This window comes from Paralichthys olivaceus, chromosome 16, assembly GCF_024713975.1.
Source record: "Paralichthys olivaceus isolate ysfri-2021 chromosome 16, ASM2471397v2, whole genome shotgun sequence".
In the NCBI taxonomy this organism is placed as follows: domain Eukaryota; kingdom Metazoa; phylum Chordata; class Actinopteri; order Pleuronectiformes; family Paralichthyidae; genus Paralichthys; species Paralichthys olivaceus.
The window spans coordinates 23,575,295-23,592,198 of record NC_091108.1 but is presented as its reverse complement, the minus strand read 5'-3'; the positions used below and the strand labels follow the sequence as shown (position 1 = coordinate 23,592,198).

General features: G+C 39.1%; 1 protein-coding gene across 1 annotated transcript; it reads right to left on the bottom strand.

Moving 5' to 3' along the window:
* Nucleotides 1-10,683: 10,683 nt before the first annotated feature.
* Nucleotides 10,684-12,148, bottom strand: LOC138405083 (golgin subfamily A member 6-like protein 25). Its single transcript, XM_069511220.1, has 2 exons — nucleotides 12,000-12,148; nucleotides 10,684-11,914 (listed from the first exon to the last, which is right to left on the bottom strand). Exons 1-2 carry the CDS (start codon nucleotides 12,009-12,011, stop codon nucleotides 10,898-10,900), a joined length of 1,029 nt encoding a protein of 342 aa, XP_069367321.1. The 5' UTR covers nucleotides 12,012-12,148; the 3' UTR covers nucleotides 10,684-10,897.
* Nucleotides 12,149-16,904: the final 4,756 nt, after the last annotated feature.

Genomic DNA, 16,904 nt, shown 5'->3' with positions numbered 1-16,904 from the left:
AATTTAAGGTGGCCAGTTGCAAGTTGTTCTCCCCTTTGCATCTTCTCTGAAGACTGGCAACATGGGAGCCTCAAAACAACTGTCAAATGACCTGAAAACAAAGATTGTTCAACATCATGGTTTAGGGGAAGGATACAAAAAGCTAGCTCAGAGATTTCAGCTGTCAGTGTCCACTGTGAGGAACATAGTGAGGAAATGGAAGACCACAGGCACAGTTCTAGTTAAGGCCCGTAGTGGCAGGCCAAGAAAAATCTCAGATAAGCAGAGGCGAAGGATGGTGAGAACAGTCAAACTCAACCCACAGACCAGCTCCAAAGACCTACAACATGATCTTGCTGCAGATGGTGTCACTGTGCATCGTTCAACTATTCAGAGCACTTTGCACAAGGAGATGCTGTATGGGAGAGTAATGCGGCAGAAGCCTTTTCTGCGCCCATGCCACAAAAAGAGTCGCTTGAGGTATGCTAAAGCACATTTGGACAAGCCAGCTTCATTTTGGAATAAGGTGCTGTGGACTGATGAAACTAAAATTGAGTTATTTGGACATAACAAGGGGCGGTATGCATGGCGGAAGAAGAACACAGCATTCCAAGACAAACACTTGCTACCCACAGTTAAATTTGGTGGTGGTTCCATCATGCTGTGGGGCTGTGTGGCCAGTGCAGGTACTGGCAATCTTGTTAAAGTTGAAGGTCGCATGGATTCCAGTCAGTATCAGCAAATTCTTGCGAACAATGTTCAAGAATCAGTGACAAAGTTGAAGTTGCGCCGGGGCTGGATACTTCAACAAGACAACGACCCTAAATACTGCTCAAATTCTACCAAAGCATTCATGCAGAGGAACAAGTACAACGTTCTGGAATGGTCATCTCAGTCCCCAGACCTGAATATCATTGAAAATCTGTGGTCTGTTTTAAAGCAGGCTGTCCATGCTCGGAAACCATCAAACCTGACTGAACTGGAGATGTTTTGTAAAGAAGAATGGTCAAAAATACCTTCAACCAGAATCCAGACCCTCATTGGAAGCGTTTAGAGGCTGTTATTTCTGCACAAGGAGGATCTACTAAATATTGATGTAATTTTTCTGTTGGGGTGCCCAAATTTATGCACCTGCCTACTTTTGTTTAAGTAATTATTGCACACTTTCTGTAAATCCTATAAACTTCATTTCACTTCTAAAATATCACTATGTTTGTCTGCTATATGATATATTTAATTGAAATTGCTGTTCCGAACAACCAACGATACATAAAGGAAAATCTTGAAAATGATCAGGGGTGCCCAAACCTTTTCATACCACTGTAAATCACACACACAGCGCACAGATTAATAAAAATAATTTTAAAAAATATTAATTATATATAAATAATACAAATAATAATAATAATAGTAGGATTTTAATATATCCTAATCATACTGTCTATTACCATCGTTTAAATCAGCAAGTAATCAAATCCTATGTGTGTAGTTGAGCTGTCACGGCATGACAGTGACCAATTACAAAATTAATATTACAAAAAAGAAATTACAAAACAACAATGTATGTAGTACAGGACTTAAGTGCAAAACAAAGCAGGCAGACAAAAAAACAAAAAACAAAAACAAAATTCAGAAATAAAAACCAACAAAACAAAGAGCAGCTTATATCAGTTTTGAGTTTGAGGAGGGTGTGTATGTGAGTGAGTGGGTGTGCGTGCATGTGTACGTGGGGGTGTTTGGATGAATGACAGGGTACGTTATGATGTTTAATGTTATAATACGGTATTAAAATGTGACGACTCATTGCGTAATATAATATGTACAACAAAACAAACAAGAAAAGAAAAAAAAGTTACTTAAAACTTACTGTGTTTTTTCATCTGCACAAGCTGCTCCTGGATGCCGCCTTTTGAGGTGCTGGTGCATAGCCGTCGTGCTTTTATGATAGGCCATTTCCATTTTACAAAGACGACAAACAACAGAGTCGCTCCCTTTCACTGTAAAATAGTCCCATACCTTCGAAATACGTGTTCTTTTTTTGCTGAGTTCAGCTTCAGCTGACTCACTGGCGTTGCTGCTGCCGCTACTCGCTGCCGCCATTTTTTGTTTTGGTCGGACGACGCATCTACGTACAGTTTTTGCGTCGACTTATTTTTTGCGTCGACGTAATCGATGACGTCGACGCGTCGCCCCAGCCCTACTTTCTACCACATCTGTAATAACCGAATGAGCAAGGTGAGCCCATCAACACGGACGAGCCAGTTCAAAAGTGGTGGCAACAAAAAAAAAGCAACACAACAAACTCGCATGCCCACCTCAAGCACAACCACCCGACCCAGTGTTCCCAGCTGGGGAAAAAAAAGTGCACCTCAAGATGCAGAGCCTTCGTCCCGAAAGTCAAGACTCACTGAGGCGTTTGGTCGACAAAGTAAATATAAATGGAGCAAAAATGGTAGTTCGCTGCATCGCAAAAGAAATGCTGCCCTTTAGTACAGTTGAAAAGCCAGCATTGAGAGAGATGCTGCAAACGTTTGACAGACAGACAAAACGAATTGCCTGCGAGAAAATACATGTCACAAACGGCCTAAATGTTCAGTATTTATTGAAGTGCAATTTTATTAATCGAGACTTGATAAGCCATTTTATTTATTGTCTTGGTTGTGTGTGGTTTTATATTTGAGTGCTGTTTTTGCTAACAGAGACTGAGAGTCCATTTTATTCTTTGTTTGTTTTATTTATTTAGGATATTTCAACGTTCCTGAAATTACAATTACGATGGTAAAAAAATCACTGAAAAATAAAAGTTGATTGTATTTGAAAGGGTGTGCATTATTATGATATATTATCATGTTGACAATCATATCATTTATCGGCAATAATTCGTGGGACAATATATCGTCCAGCAAAATTTGTTATCGTCCCAGGCCTAATAGAGAATAACAATTTTACTCAATTACTGTTGCAACATGCTATCACAATGTTCAGTAATAAAATAAGCAACACTCAAAATATCACATTATGTTATTGAAATAATCTTCCTCACTCCAAATCAACAGTATCAAAATATCCTGTGCTCTTTACATCGTAATTAGCACATAAAACAATATCAATCATCTAGAAAGAAAAACATGTAATGTGCACAGCTAATAAAATATGGCTGGATGAGCTTAGAATGCACAAATAAGGTGCTAAACACACACATAATACAGCTCTATGTGCAACAAAGGAGCAAACAAATGTCTCACAATGCACCTTTAAAATGTCGGATCAGGGCTTCAGCATTAATGTGTGGTGTGTCGTAGTGTGTCTCTCTCGCGCCAATCAGCACCGGAGCTAGTGCTCTGATGTTAGCTCCTATGCTAACGGTTTAACTCATTGCATTAGCTATTAGCCTAGCACATCAAGACGGCCGCTCACCGATGCGTTTCTCTTCCCGAGAGGTTCCTCCGACTGTGCTCACACAGGTCCTGGTCGTCCCGGGAGATTTCTTCGGCAGCTTTTCCGAGTCTGATCCACTTTTCTTGTTTTATCTTCCTATGGTGAGTGTCTGTTTAATGCGCCTTGCTCTCTCTCTTCCCGGCAACTTCAGAGGAAGTGAACCTGCTCCGATCAGCTCAATGGGCGGGGCTTCTTTTCTGATTGGGTGACAGACCGTCTCCAACCCGTCTCCTTCAAACTAAAACTCTCTATAAATTATTTTATTATGGTTCTATCTCTCCTTTTAGATAAACATCTGTTTTTTATTATTAACCACAACGTAGTATTAATGAATTGATTTTTCCACCATGAATTTCACTTTTCTTCATTCAATCAACTAATTTATTGTTTTTAATACAGATTTTTAACCTGGGTTACACAAGAATCTAATACTTTTATTTAGAAGCTGTTTTGTTGTGATATTTTTTCACTGTGATTTTGAGCTAAATGGAGATATGGACACTTCCTATGCTTCTATATACTATATACTATATACTATATACTATACATCCACTGTCATGATTACACCTGATTTCTTTGGAACTATGTTCTTTCAGATACAAATAAAAAAATCTATTCTATAGTTATCTTACAGGATCACATAACTGCCTCGTCCATAAGCAACTCATATACTTTACTGGGCCATTATAATAAGTCTCTATACTCAGTCAGGTTCACTACTCTGAGTAATCATGAATTACGACCTCCTCCATTAATAAGTATCTTTCTTGATACAGGTATTGATAAAGTTCCTCTGAATCGCTCTCTAACCTATAGTTAGTACCTTACCTGTGTCTGGTTGTGAGGCCCTGCCTGGCTGAACTGGGGGCCTGACTGCAGGACCAGCTCCGTCTCCCATCTAGCCCTAATGTAATCAGTTGAAGCACTCGTACAGTCTCTGAGGTTTTTATATAACACAGATACCACCTTGATTTTTGACCAATTATATACTCGCATTAGTACATCTATCACTCCGTTTAATATTTTTGTGCTCCCTATTTCCCTCATAATATAATCCCTTAGCTGTAGTTATCTAAAAAAAAAATCCTAATTTTTTAATCCATACATTTCTCTAAGGTCCTGAAAAGACTTTATGTTTCCATTCTTTAGTATTGTACACATGGCAGTGATTCCCTTCCTCTCCCAGTTCCTGTACGTCAGGTCACTCAAGTTTGTCTTGAATCTTTCATCATATGCAATCCAGCTCAACAATCTCACTTTCTTTTCCAATCTATGCCTTTTATTGAAATCAGCCCAGATAGTCAGTGTGTGGGAGGTTATTGGATCTATTGAACCTTTTAGTAGTTTTTATCAATGTAATGTTGCCCAAAAGGGATTGCACTGGTTTGTTAGCCACCCTCATCTCAATCTCTTTCCATTTGGAGTTATAATGCTTGTCACACCACTTGACCAAGTTGCGCTGCCTCATAATAATCCTTTAAATTTGGGAGTGCCATGGGAATCCCCCCCGATTCTTAGCCAGTTGTAGCGTGCTATATTTTATTCTTGGTTTTTTACCACTCCAAATGAACCTCGATATCATTTTGTCCCAGGTTTTAAATCTTTCTAACTGTATCTTGAAAGTAAGGGATTGGAAGAAATACAACAGCATCAGGAAAATGTTCATTTTAATAATGTCAATCTTTGAACTGACCTCCAGTGATATGGTTGACCATCTCTCAATATCCTCTTAATTTGTATATGAATCTGATCACAATGAAAACATGGCTGGATTTATCTTCTGAAGATGGCTTATCTGTTTTGTTAGGGTTACCCCAAGATATTTTATGCTTTCTGAGTTCCATTTCCATTTATAAGCATTTGTAATTTCTTGGGAAGGGGTATAATTAAAAGCCAGAATCTGTGTTTTATTCACATTTGTTTTATATAATGAGTGGTCTCCGTATATACTTATATACTTAAATGTGTTAGGTTTGTATCAGGTCTTTCTAAATATATTATTACATTGTCTGCAAACAGACTTATTACATGTTTTGGTTTTTTAATATGTATTCCCTTTATTTCCTCAAACTGTCTTATAGCCTGCGCCAGAGGTTCAATGTATAAGTCAAAGAGGAGAGGGGACAGGCAACATCCTTGGCATGTTCCCCTCTGTAGCTTTATGCTTTTTGTTAGACTACCATTAATTTTTATTCTAGCTATAGCATTCTGGTATATTGTATTGATGCATTTAATGGCTTCTTTGTTAAATCCAAAACATTCTAATGTTAAATATACAAATATCCAATTTACGCCATCAAAAGCCTTTTCGCCATCAAGACTCAGCAATATAGCCCCAGTTTCCTTCATTTGTATCGAGTTTACTATTTGCAGGCTCCTTCTTATGTTATCTAATGTTTGTCGTCCTGTAGTAAATCCAGTTTGGTCCTCGTCAATTAATTCTGTCATGAAATTCTGATATCTCCTTGCTATAATGGATGTGTATATGTTGTAATCTACATTGAGCATAGAAATGGGTCTGTAATTGTTACAGTATTCTGCGTCTTTACCCTCCTTGGGGATTACAGATATGATTGCTTCATTACATGAGGGTGGCAATCCACCGTCCTTAAGGGGCAGTGGCGGTTCTACATTGAGTTACTCCCCGGGCGAGGGGTGTTATATAAAGTAGAGTAATGTGTATAGTCTTTTTCCTTCGGATGCAGTTCACGCCATACATCAACCAGTCCATGTTCCTTCAACGACATGTTTACAAATTTAGATATATGTGTCTTATTTCTTTTTATACTTGTTGTGTCTACCCTATGATCCATTATCATATTAAAATCACCAGCACATATCACTATACCTTCAGATTTTAAGGCTATGACTGGGAATAATGATTTAAAGAATTGTTTAGTACTCTCTGAAAGGGGCATATACATTAATTAACGTAACCATCTCTTCCTGTAGTTTCCCCTTCACTATAATATATCGTCCTTCTGTATCCTTGATTTCTTTTAGACATTCAAATTTAGTTGAGTTTTGTATAAGTATAGCCAAACCTCTTTTGTTCCTTTGTTTACAAGTACTGTAATAGGTGTTTCTAAAACCAAATTTCTTCAGCTTTTCATGCTCTTCCTGGGAAAGGTGTGTTTCCTGCATGAAGATAACTTGAGCCTTAAGTTTTCTCATTTTCAAAATTATCTTAGTCCTTTTAATTGGATTATTTAACCCATTAACATTTAACGACACTAACGATATGCTGTTCATTTATAGCTTTGGAAAATGGCATTATACTCCTTGATATATATATAAATATATTATATACCATGAGAACAAACAATAGCCCAAAGAACATTGAGCAAAAAAATCGAACTAAGAATACAACAGTAGGCACTTGCCCCCCACGTTTCCCCCGTGGGTTGAGGGGAAATTCAGATGAAATATGGGGGCCCCTCCTTAGTGAGGTCCATTCTTGTTATCCAGATTCTCTTGAGCATCTGTCTCATTAATTCAATTCAATTCAATTTTTTTTATATAGCGCCAATTCATATTTTACATTATCTCAAGGCACTTTACATTTAAAAGTCAAGAACTTAAAACAATATTAACGTAGAGAAACCCAACAGTTCCCACAATGAGCAAGTACTGTGGGGAGGAAAAACTCCCTCATTAACAGGGAGAAACCTCTGGCAGAACCAGGCTCAATGTGGGCGGTCATCTGCCTCGACCGGTTGGGGTGAGGAAAGAAAAGTAAGGGGGGAGGAAAGGAGAGATGGGTGGAAAGCGAGGGAGAGAAGAGAGAGATAACAATAACAATGTAGTGATCTACAACAGGATTATATATATTAATGAATTACTGAGTTATTGTAATTAATGATAACAATGGTGATGGTAGTTGTTGTTGTCCTGCAGTCCCGGTGCCAGAGTTATCTGAAACGAGAGAGAGAGAAGAGCCAGAGGGACTATGGGAGGACAAAGTGACACTTTGACATGATGACATGTTAAAACTAATAAATAAATAAATAAACAGGTGTGGGGGGGCAGAGAGACAGAGAGACAGAGGGAAGTGATGAAGTGCTCAGTGCATAATGGGAGTTCCCCCAGCAGTCTAAACCTATAGCAGCACAACTAAGGGATGGTTCAGGACTCACCTGATCCAGCCCTAACTATAGGCTTTGTCAAAGAGGAAGGTTTTTAGTTTTACTTTAAATGCTGGGACAGTGTCTGCCTCCCGAACCCAGATTGGGAGCTGGTTCCATAGGAGAGGAGCCTGATAGCTAAAAGTTCTACCTCCTGCTCTACTCTTACAGACTCTTGGAACCACTAGAGAGCCTGTGTTTTGGGAATGAAGTGATCATTATAGCTCACACATACAGCGTCCGATCAGTCCTAACAGTGAAGACTGAAGACCTATATACAATCTCTTAGACTATTTGTCTTCAGTGTCTAACATGTGTTATTTTTCACTTACTTATTCATTTAGATGCACTTACATACTTTATTTGTCCATTCCTCTGTATTTCTGTAGTTTATGTTTTGCTCGTGTTGCGGTGTCCTCTTTGTTTCCTACCTGTTGCCATGGCCATGGGCCGGTGTCCCAGTGTATCCTCATTCTGGCCATAGGTGTCTAGAAACGGATTCCTCTCTCTTTTAAAACTTTCTCAATTCCCGCGTACTCCTTTCTTTTCTGAATTATTTCCGTGGCATAGTCACATTATTGGAAATAGTATTAGTTAGGTGATAAGTTGCAACATCATGTCCCAATTGGAGATTAGCCGTGCTGCACTGCTGCTGTGCCTGTGGAACAAAGAAGAAATGAACAATTAAGCCACAGTATCACTAATTCCAGCTCTGTCCAACAATCCATATATAATAGATCCAAAGACTCCTGGAAGAGACACTGTCCTACCCTGAAGAGCAGTCATCCACAGGAGGAAAACACAAAAGGTGGCCACCTCACAGCCCCAGTGGTGTGACTACTCTTGGAGATTCTCCCATCACAGTGTCCTCTCCATGCAGTCTCTCTGAATCTTCATTTGACGTGGCTGGCTGGAGTGGTGCGTGGACCAGTTCACATGTGAGAACAAAGTCTTTGCAGGGACTGGAGAATATGCTCTGCCTTTTGGGTGAGGATAAATCAATATTTAGGCGAAAAAAATGGATGCGACTAAAGAGATGATGGAGAGCCCGTAATCAGCAGTGATCACTTAAATAACGTTGACTGTTGTGCTGTGCTCCACGAGGAGTCAAAAATAATGTTATTATTAATGACTTTGCCTCACACAGAGCACCAAAAATGTTGTGATTATGTACTTTCCCTTGCGCGGGGTACGATTATGTACTTTCCTTCATGCGGGGCACCATTAAATGGTGTGCTTTTGGGCATTCAATAAATGTGGCTATCAGAGAAATATTAAATATTAATATTAAAAATATTAATATTAAACTGATAAAGGATAAATCGGGGCACCACCCTTCAAAGGAAGGGAAAAGATTTAGCCAATTTAAGAAATAAGTCTTACTGACTACAAATTTGGAACTCTGATTAATAATTAAATAAATAACTATAACCAAAATTACCACATCAATAGCTAGCAAAGTTGAAGGATATGGAATTCTTGACAGTGTAGAGGTTGGCAAAATTCAAACTTATGCAACATTAATGAAGATGGAGTTGTGAGACCATGTGGCTGAGATCACATGTATGTGTTAAGTTTGTGGAAATGAGTGTGTGAGGTGTTGGTGCCAGGTTAAAGAAAGTAGTTAGATGCATGCAAAGAAACTGATCAGTATAACAGAACTAACAACTTTCAAATAACATATTACCAAATATCACAACAACAGAATTCAAACTTATAAACATCACATGAAATAGAAATAGGACTAAACAGTCCTTTGCTTAGCCTAGCGTAATAATAGAGCCCAGTTGTGTTACCTGTCCATGAAAAAGAGGGAAAGGTCCTTTTTGGATGTGCTGTTTGAAGTCGAGTGAAGTGGTCTTGTTGGTTTGTGGCACCCTGGGAGACTGAGTTCTGGAAGCTCTCCTTTGTCTCCAGAGCAAAGGAGACATGCGGTCAGGCTTTTGACTACACATGTAGGCCCAACTATGGTTCACAGATACCAGGTCCCAACATGACATTATGGCTTCATTGAATGAAAATGTATTTAACCTATCTCGATGTGCTTCTTTAGGTTGGACGGGGAGTTTTTGAATGCCAATATTTCAGTCTCTCTCTGTAGGCATAACAGGCACTTAATCTGGTAGGAAGAATCTTTCACTCCAACGTACGAAAATATTTCTTGAAAATACGGCCGGTGTAACGTTATCTTCATCACATTTATAACATAAATTGCTAATGATTACAATAAGTTTAAGACAGATATTACGAATCATCAAACGAATCAAACAATATACTCTATGTGTAACAATCAGTATGTAGTGTATGTATAACTTGTGTGAAGAAATGATAATCTTTTTTTTTTTTTTAAAGGCAGTCTGACAAGAATGAAATATAATGGTTTAAAATCAGAGACAAATATCTTTTAAAAAATAGTAAATGGTTTGGACAGATATAATGGTGTCAAGAGTAAGAAAAACTGTGTAAAAGAAAAAGAGACTCATCATGGTACGGTAGGGGCTCTCCAGAGGGAAAGTCCTAGCTCCAAGGCCAAAGCAACCCAGGTGTTTGGAGGCTTTCCAGGGGTAAATTCAAGTCCAACGTATGCAAGTAACCCCGGTGCTTGGAGACTTTCCAGGGGGAAGGTCGTAACAGGTGTGGCTCTTAAGGATAGATAAAGCGGAGCAACACCACTGTTAGTCAGAGTTCTTCTGGTGCAGCTCCGGCTCGCTACTGAATGCTCTCAGGTTTTGTTGTTGACAATAAAACTCTGCTGCTTTTAAGTTGACTTCTACTGCTTTTTTATTTGACTGAATTTTTTGACTTTTGGATCACGAGTGGAACTTAGTTTTTCACCACAACACCCAGACAAGCGGGACTTCTTCTTCTTCGTGCTTGGCGGTTGACATGACAACGAATGTGTTGTGTAGTGTATATGAAAAAAGAAGCTAACAGGCAAGCTAATTCAGAGGAACAAACTTCACTCTTTCTTATTCAGGTACCAGTCACAGTCACTCTCTTCTTCATGGGGTACATGGGTATATTATGCGACCCACTGGCATAATATATATTGCAGGCACACGTATATACCACAAAACGTTTACGGCATTACGTCACCAACTCAAATTTCTTCTGATTTTAATTTGTAGTAATGAGTAACGAAGATGGTTAGGAGAAATGTATTGGAGTAAAAGTACACATTGTACTTAGGAAATATAGTGGAGTAAAAGTGAAAGTTGTCAGAAATAAAAATAACAAATTAAAGGACAGATATGTGAAATTTCTACTTAAGTAGAAATGTAAAGAAGTATTTGTACTTCGTTACATTACAACACTGGGTAAGGTCAGCTCAGGTGCTGTTGGATGGGCGCTGCTGACTACTTCCAACACTGTGGTTTTCTCAACCCCAGAGTGTGGCGGATTCTCTTCCAGAGTGAAGTCTTCTTTGGTTTCTCAGGGAGAACACTGGAGAGAGACTTCTCCTCAGTAACATCATCCTTACTCTCTCCATTGAGCTCCCAACTGGAAACTTCAGCTTCATGACAGTGGCAGACCACATTGTAAGAAGCTTTGAGCTTCATCAGCTCTTCTTGGAGAACCTTCTTCTCCTGGAGCTCAGTGTTGAACTTCTTCTGGTTGGTAGTCTGATTTTGACAGACCTCATGATAAGAATCTCTGAGCTTCATCAGCTCTTCTTGGAGAACGTTCTTTTCCTGCTTCTCCTCCTGGAGCTCAGTGTTGAACTTCTCCTGGTTGGTAGTCTGATTCAGACAGACCTCATGATAAGAAGCTCTGAGCTTCATCAACTCTTCTTGAAGAGCATTATTCTCATCATGAAGCAGATCGCTGGTTTGTGTCTCCTTGTCCATGGAGTCAATCTTTTGGCTGTGAGCTTGCCTTTCCTCCATCTCTGTCACCACAAGCTCAAGCCTGCTCAAATCCCTTTTCAAAAGGGCCACCTTCTCCTTCAGAGCCACATTGTCCTCTTCCAGAGCCTTCACCTTGTTGCTTTGTACTGCCAGTTTGCCATTGTGGGCTTTAGAGTGAGCTGTCATTTTCTCCTTCTCCCTCATCAGAATCTCATCGTTCTGTTTGAGCTTCTCTTCCAGAGCCTTCACCTTGTTGCTCTGTACAGCCAGTTCAGCCAGTTTGCCATTGTAGGCTTTAGAGTGAGCTGTCATTTTCTCCTTCTCCCTCATCAGAATCTCATCATTCTGTTTGAGCTTCTCTTCCAGAGCCTTCACCTTGTTGCTCTGTACAGCCAGTTCAGCCAGTTTGCCATTGTGGGCTTTAGAGTAAGCTGTCATTTTCTCCTTCTCCCTCATCAGAAGCTCATCATTCAGTTTGAGCTTCTCTTTCAGAGCCTTAATCTCAGACTGCATTGTTCCACATGCCTGAAAAATAGAAACATGGAATTCATTATTAAAAGTCCACTCAACACAACCTGAACATACATTTCTAAAAAATAATAATTCTTACCAGGATGTCCATTTTGGTAAAGGGGGATTTGTAGTTATGAGAGCAGTGTCTTCTTGATGAATTTTTACTGAACAAATCAGCGGTTGTCTCCGTAGGCAGGATTGTTGTCTTCACTAATGAGGACTGTGGTCTTCTCAGTTGACGGTCTGTTATTTTCACGAGCTAATAACTTGAAGCAAGGGAACTTGTTATTTATGTTTGGTAGTTCAGAGGACCAAAGAAATATCCTTTAATGTCTAGAGTTTTTGGTTCTTTGATTGGATTTGATAAGGATTTGCAGGCCAGCAATCCCTTTGATGGTTGCCCCCACATCAATCATCAAAGAAGATTTTTAAGAAGCAACCGTTTCCATGGCAATTTTTATAACTGCACAACATGGCGGCCCCTGGGGGTTTATCAGGTTGACTTCTATATGATGCACATCACTGCGGAGCATACACAAATCCTGAGCTAGGCGGCTACTATACACATGTTGCATTGATAGCTACAGTGATCCCAGTCTGAGACTGAGGTTAGTCTCTTGACCAAATGAAGAAAATCAATCAAGGATTTCAGATCCATTAGATAATGTGTGATATGCTTGAGGGAATAAATGAAATATGCTATGAAGTGTTAAATAAGTAATAATTTTGTTAATAAGCATCAACAAAATATAAGTCTATGTGTCAGTAAGTACATAGTGTGAAATCTTAACAGCACAAGCATTATAAAATAAATGTAGTAGGATGAAAATAAAATAATGAAAATGGAAAACACTGTAGAGCAGCTGTAGTCAACTACTTTACCATCACCAGGAAGTGGGTACATTTTTGCAAACTAATTGTTGCATTGTGTGTCACTGAGAGCATGGGGAATTGTGCATTTCTGCAGCATGTTTGGATTCGTGTTTGTAAAAAATGTGTGTGTGTGTCAGGAAAGTGTGGACCTTGATGCTGGCTGGTTTCTAAAACTGATGCGAAATAATTGAGAGGATGTATATTTACATGTTGATCTATGTGATTTTAGTGTGTGAGAGCTATTGATGCACAACACAGGCACTGACATTCTGTGATTAAGCATTGTATTGTTGTGTGTTGTTCATGTGTTCAATGTGATTTTACACTGCAGATAAAGGTTTCATATTTTAATTTCATTCATAGATTCATGGCTATTGAGCAGTGCTTTGTGAGTGTTGGTCGAATACTGTCATTGGCATAAAATATTAATGAAAATGCATATTATTAATATTTGTATGTGTGTATATTAAATCAATACAATTGTCAATGCTTCTGCAAATGTGTTTGACTGTTTCCATTTAATTTAATTTACTATGTTCCACTTATAAATGGGCTAAAAGGATTGGTTTATGTAATATGTATGTCTTTGTTATGCACATTAGTCATCCAATCATTACTGATTTGATGATATAGAGCTCAATCTGAATGCAGACAATTATTTCTTCAATGCAAAATATATTTTAAAAATCTTGCCTCCATTTGTTTACATATGATAATGAACAAAAATAATAACCAACAGATTTGACACATCTCACACAATTCATTGACCCTCAGCATCCAGCCCTTCATCAGCCGTGAGTGTGGCACATTATGTCATTCTTTGTCGTATATGGTCATCAATAATTTAATAATAATTGATCTCAGGCTCCCTCTCCGGAATCGAACCCTGAATCCCTGTTACCTGTGGTCATTGTAGGCACAAAAAGTACCATTGAAAGTTGATAGGGCAGACATTCAAATGAGACGTCGCCACCACGAGGGCCAGCGATCAGTTCGAGGTCATCTAGTGTCACCAAAGCAGCCGGGGCACCACGGGTCTGATAAATGCACACGTCCCCGAAGGTCAGCGCCCGTTGGGGAAGCGGAGAGCGGGCGGGGAGTGGAGTTCGGTTGGGGGGTTGGGATTTTGCGGAAGTTATTTTGCAAAAGGGGTAAGAACTCGTACATCGCCTGGTACACTTGCGCTGACAAGTAGAAAAAATTTGCTTAATTTTGCCTTTATACACCAAATTAAAGATTAGACTCTCCTCTTCCCAACAATATCAGCTTTCCACCCTAGCACAAACTGGCTGCTAGTAATCAGACATTTAGTGTGGTCCATTTCAGGCAGCTTTCAGAGCTGGGTCAGAAGTCAAACTTCTTTCACTTACAATGTTTGAACACTGCTGCTAATGTGTTTAAACATGTTTAGGCATGTGCAGGAATGTGTTTAATTAGTTGTAACTTCATAAAAAAGGGCTTTTTGGCAAGTAATTACATATCGTCACAACCTCACTCAGTCTGAGAATCATCATCACTGGTGGTGCACTTTTCAGCTTGAGGAAATTATCTGTTAATCTCAGGCAGGTCTCTCAATACAGCAAAACAATTCTTTACAAACTACTTTTCTTTCAATGGTCTTTTTATTAATGATAAAATACATATAAGACAATCAATGCACAGGAAAAAAGTTTTTTAGATTTTTCGTACAACATCCATAACACAAAACAATCCCTTGTCAAAACATCCGGACATGGACATACTTAAACATCTACTGACAAAAAATGTAAATAGACAGAATAATAATAATAATAATAATAAAAAAAAAAAATTACAACCACGCTTGGAAAGATAAAAGATTAATAAGATTTAATAACTGAAAAAAGCACAGCACAGACACCACCAAAAAAAGGTGAAATACATGAAAAATAGATACATAAATAAAATAGATAATACAAATTTTAAAAAATAAAAGAAATAAAGGGGGGGGGTTCATAAAATACCAAGAAGGGGCGCCATATTCTGTAGAATTTGTTTTCTGATCCCCGAATAGTGTATCTAATCTTCTCTAGATTCATGCAGGATATCATGTCTCTGAGCCAATGTGAACAGCAAGGAGGAGCTGGGTCCTTCCACTTAAGTGAAATAGCTCGTCGGGCTAGTAAAGAGGCAAAAGCAAGAAAGTTGAGCGTAGCTTTATGTAAGTTCAAATCTGGAGCAATGCCAAAAATACCAGTCAAGGGATTGGGCTCAATTCGATGATGGAGGATATCTGATAACGCATGGAAAACCAATGTCCAAAAGTTACCTAAAGAGGGACATGTCCAATACATGTGGTAGAGTGAGGCAGGTGCGCCTTTACATTTATCACATGTAGGGTCGACATCAGGATACATTCACGCTAATTTGGTTTTTGATATGTGGATTCGATGCACTACTTTAAATTGTAAAAGTGCATGTCAAGAACACATAGAAGAGGAGTGTATCCGATCAAGCACCGAGTCCCATGTGTCCTCTGTAAAGGTGTAATTTAGGTCTTGCTCCCAAGCAGTTCTTATAGTTGCCACTGAAGAGCAGTGCAGTTTGGAAATAAGGTTATATAGATTGGACAAGATACCTTTAGAGGTGGGGTTAACAGAAAGAAATATATCAACAGGGGTAACTGGGGGTTTATAAGGAAATTGGGTCGTTAAGCGCTGTATAAAAGTCCTAATTTGTAAAAATCTAAAAAAGTGGGTTTTGGAAATGCCAAAAAGTTTCTGTTAGTTGAGAAAAGCTCACAAAACAATTCTCAATGTATAGATCTTCAAAGCATCTCAAACCTTTTCTGTGCCAAATATTGAATGCGCCATCAGCCATTGAAGGAGCAAATAGATGGTTAGCAGCAATTGGGCTTTTAAGTGAAAAAAGCTGTAGTCCAAAACTTTTCCTAAATTGGCCCCAGATTAACAGGGAGTGTTTAACTACTGGGTTGCTCTTGGGAATATCCGAAGCAAGTGGAAGTGCGGCACCTAAAAGGGCAGGTAAGGAAACAGGGTTACTGGCACAGACCTCCATTGTAACCCAGGCCGGGGAAGTGGGTTCGAGATGGAAATGTCTCCAAAATAACAAACACCCAATATTCACTGCCCAGTAGTAGTACTGGAAATTAGGCAGAGCCATTCCCCCTGCCTGCTTGGATCTTTGGAGAAATGCTTTCCGCAGCCGAGGGTGTTTACCATTCCAAATGTAAAATATCAATAATGAGTCAATGGCTCTAAAAAATTATTTGGGGATGAGAACGGGAAGACATTGAAACAAGTAGAGGAACTTTGGAAGCAATGTCATTTTAATCGAGTTTATTCTTCCAATAAGGGACAGAGACAAAATCTGTTTTGCCTGATCAAATAAAGTGAGAAAATTTGATTGAAACAAGTTTTTGAATTCTCTGGTGACACAAATTCCGAGGTAATTAAATAGATCTTTCACCACCTTAATGGGAGTTGGGTATAGTTAAGTTTAAGAGCTTCTTTATTAATTGGGAATAGTTCGCTTTTATTTAAATTGACTGAAATTATCTAAGATCGTGAGGGCTTCTGGTAGAGAAGTGGTTGGTTTTGAAACAAACAGAAGTAGGTCGCCTGCATACAGCAAGACTTTATGTTCGACTCCTCCCCTCCATATTCCCTGTACCCGCCCATTGCTACGTAAGGCAATTGCAAGAGGCTCAATGGCAATTGCGAAAAGGAGTGGGCTTAGTGGGCGACCCTGCCGGGTCCCACGGTGTAAATCAAAGTATTCAGAGTAATGACTATTGGTCAAAACAGTGGCTGAAGGACATTTATACAATGTTTTGATCCAGGACAAAAAGACAGAACCGAAACCAAATTTTCCAAGTGTAAAAAAAAAGATAGTTCCACTCTACTATATCAAATGCCTTCTCAGCATCCATAGAGGCAAGGCACTCTGAATCCACGTTTGGGGGAGTACAGAATATTAAATAGCCGACGAATATTGTAAAACGAATGGCGTCCTTTAATAAAACCAGTTTGATCTGGCGATATTACAGAAGGAAGGATATCCTCCAGTCTGTGGGCCAAAACTTTGGCGAGGATCTTTACATCCGTGTTTAGCAATGAAATCGGTCTGTATGAAGCACAATCTAGTGGGT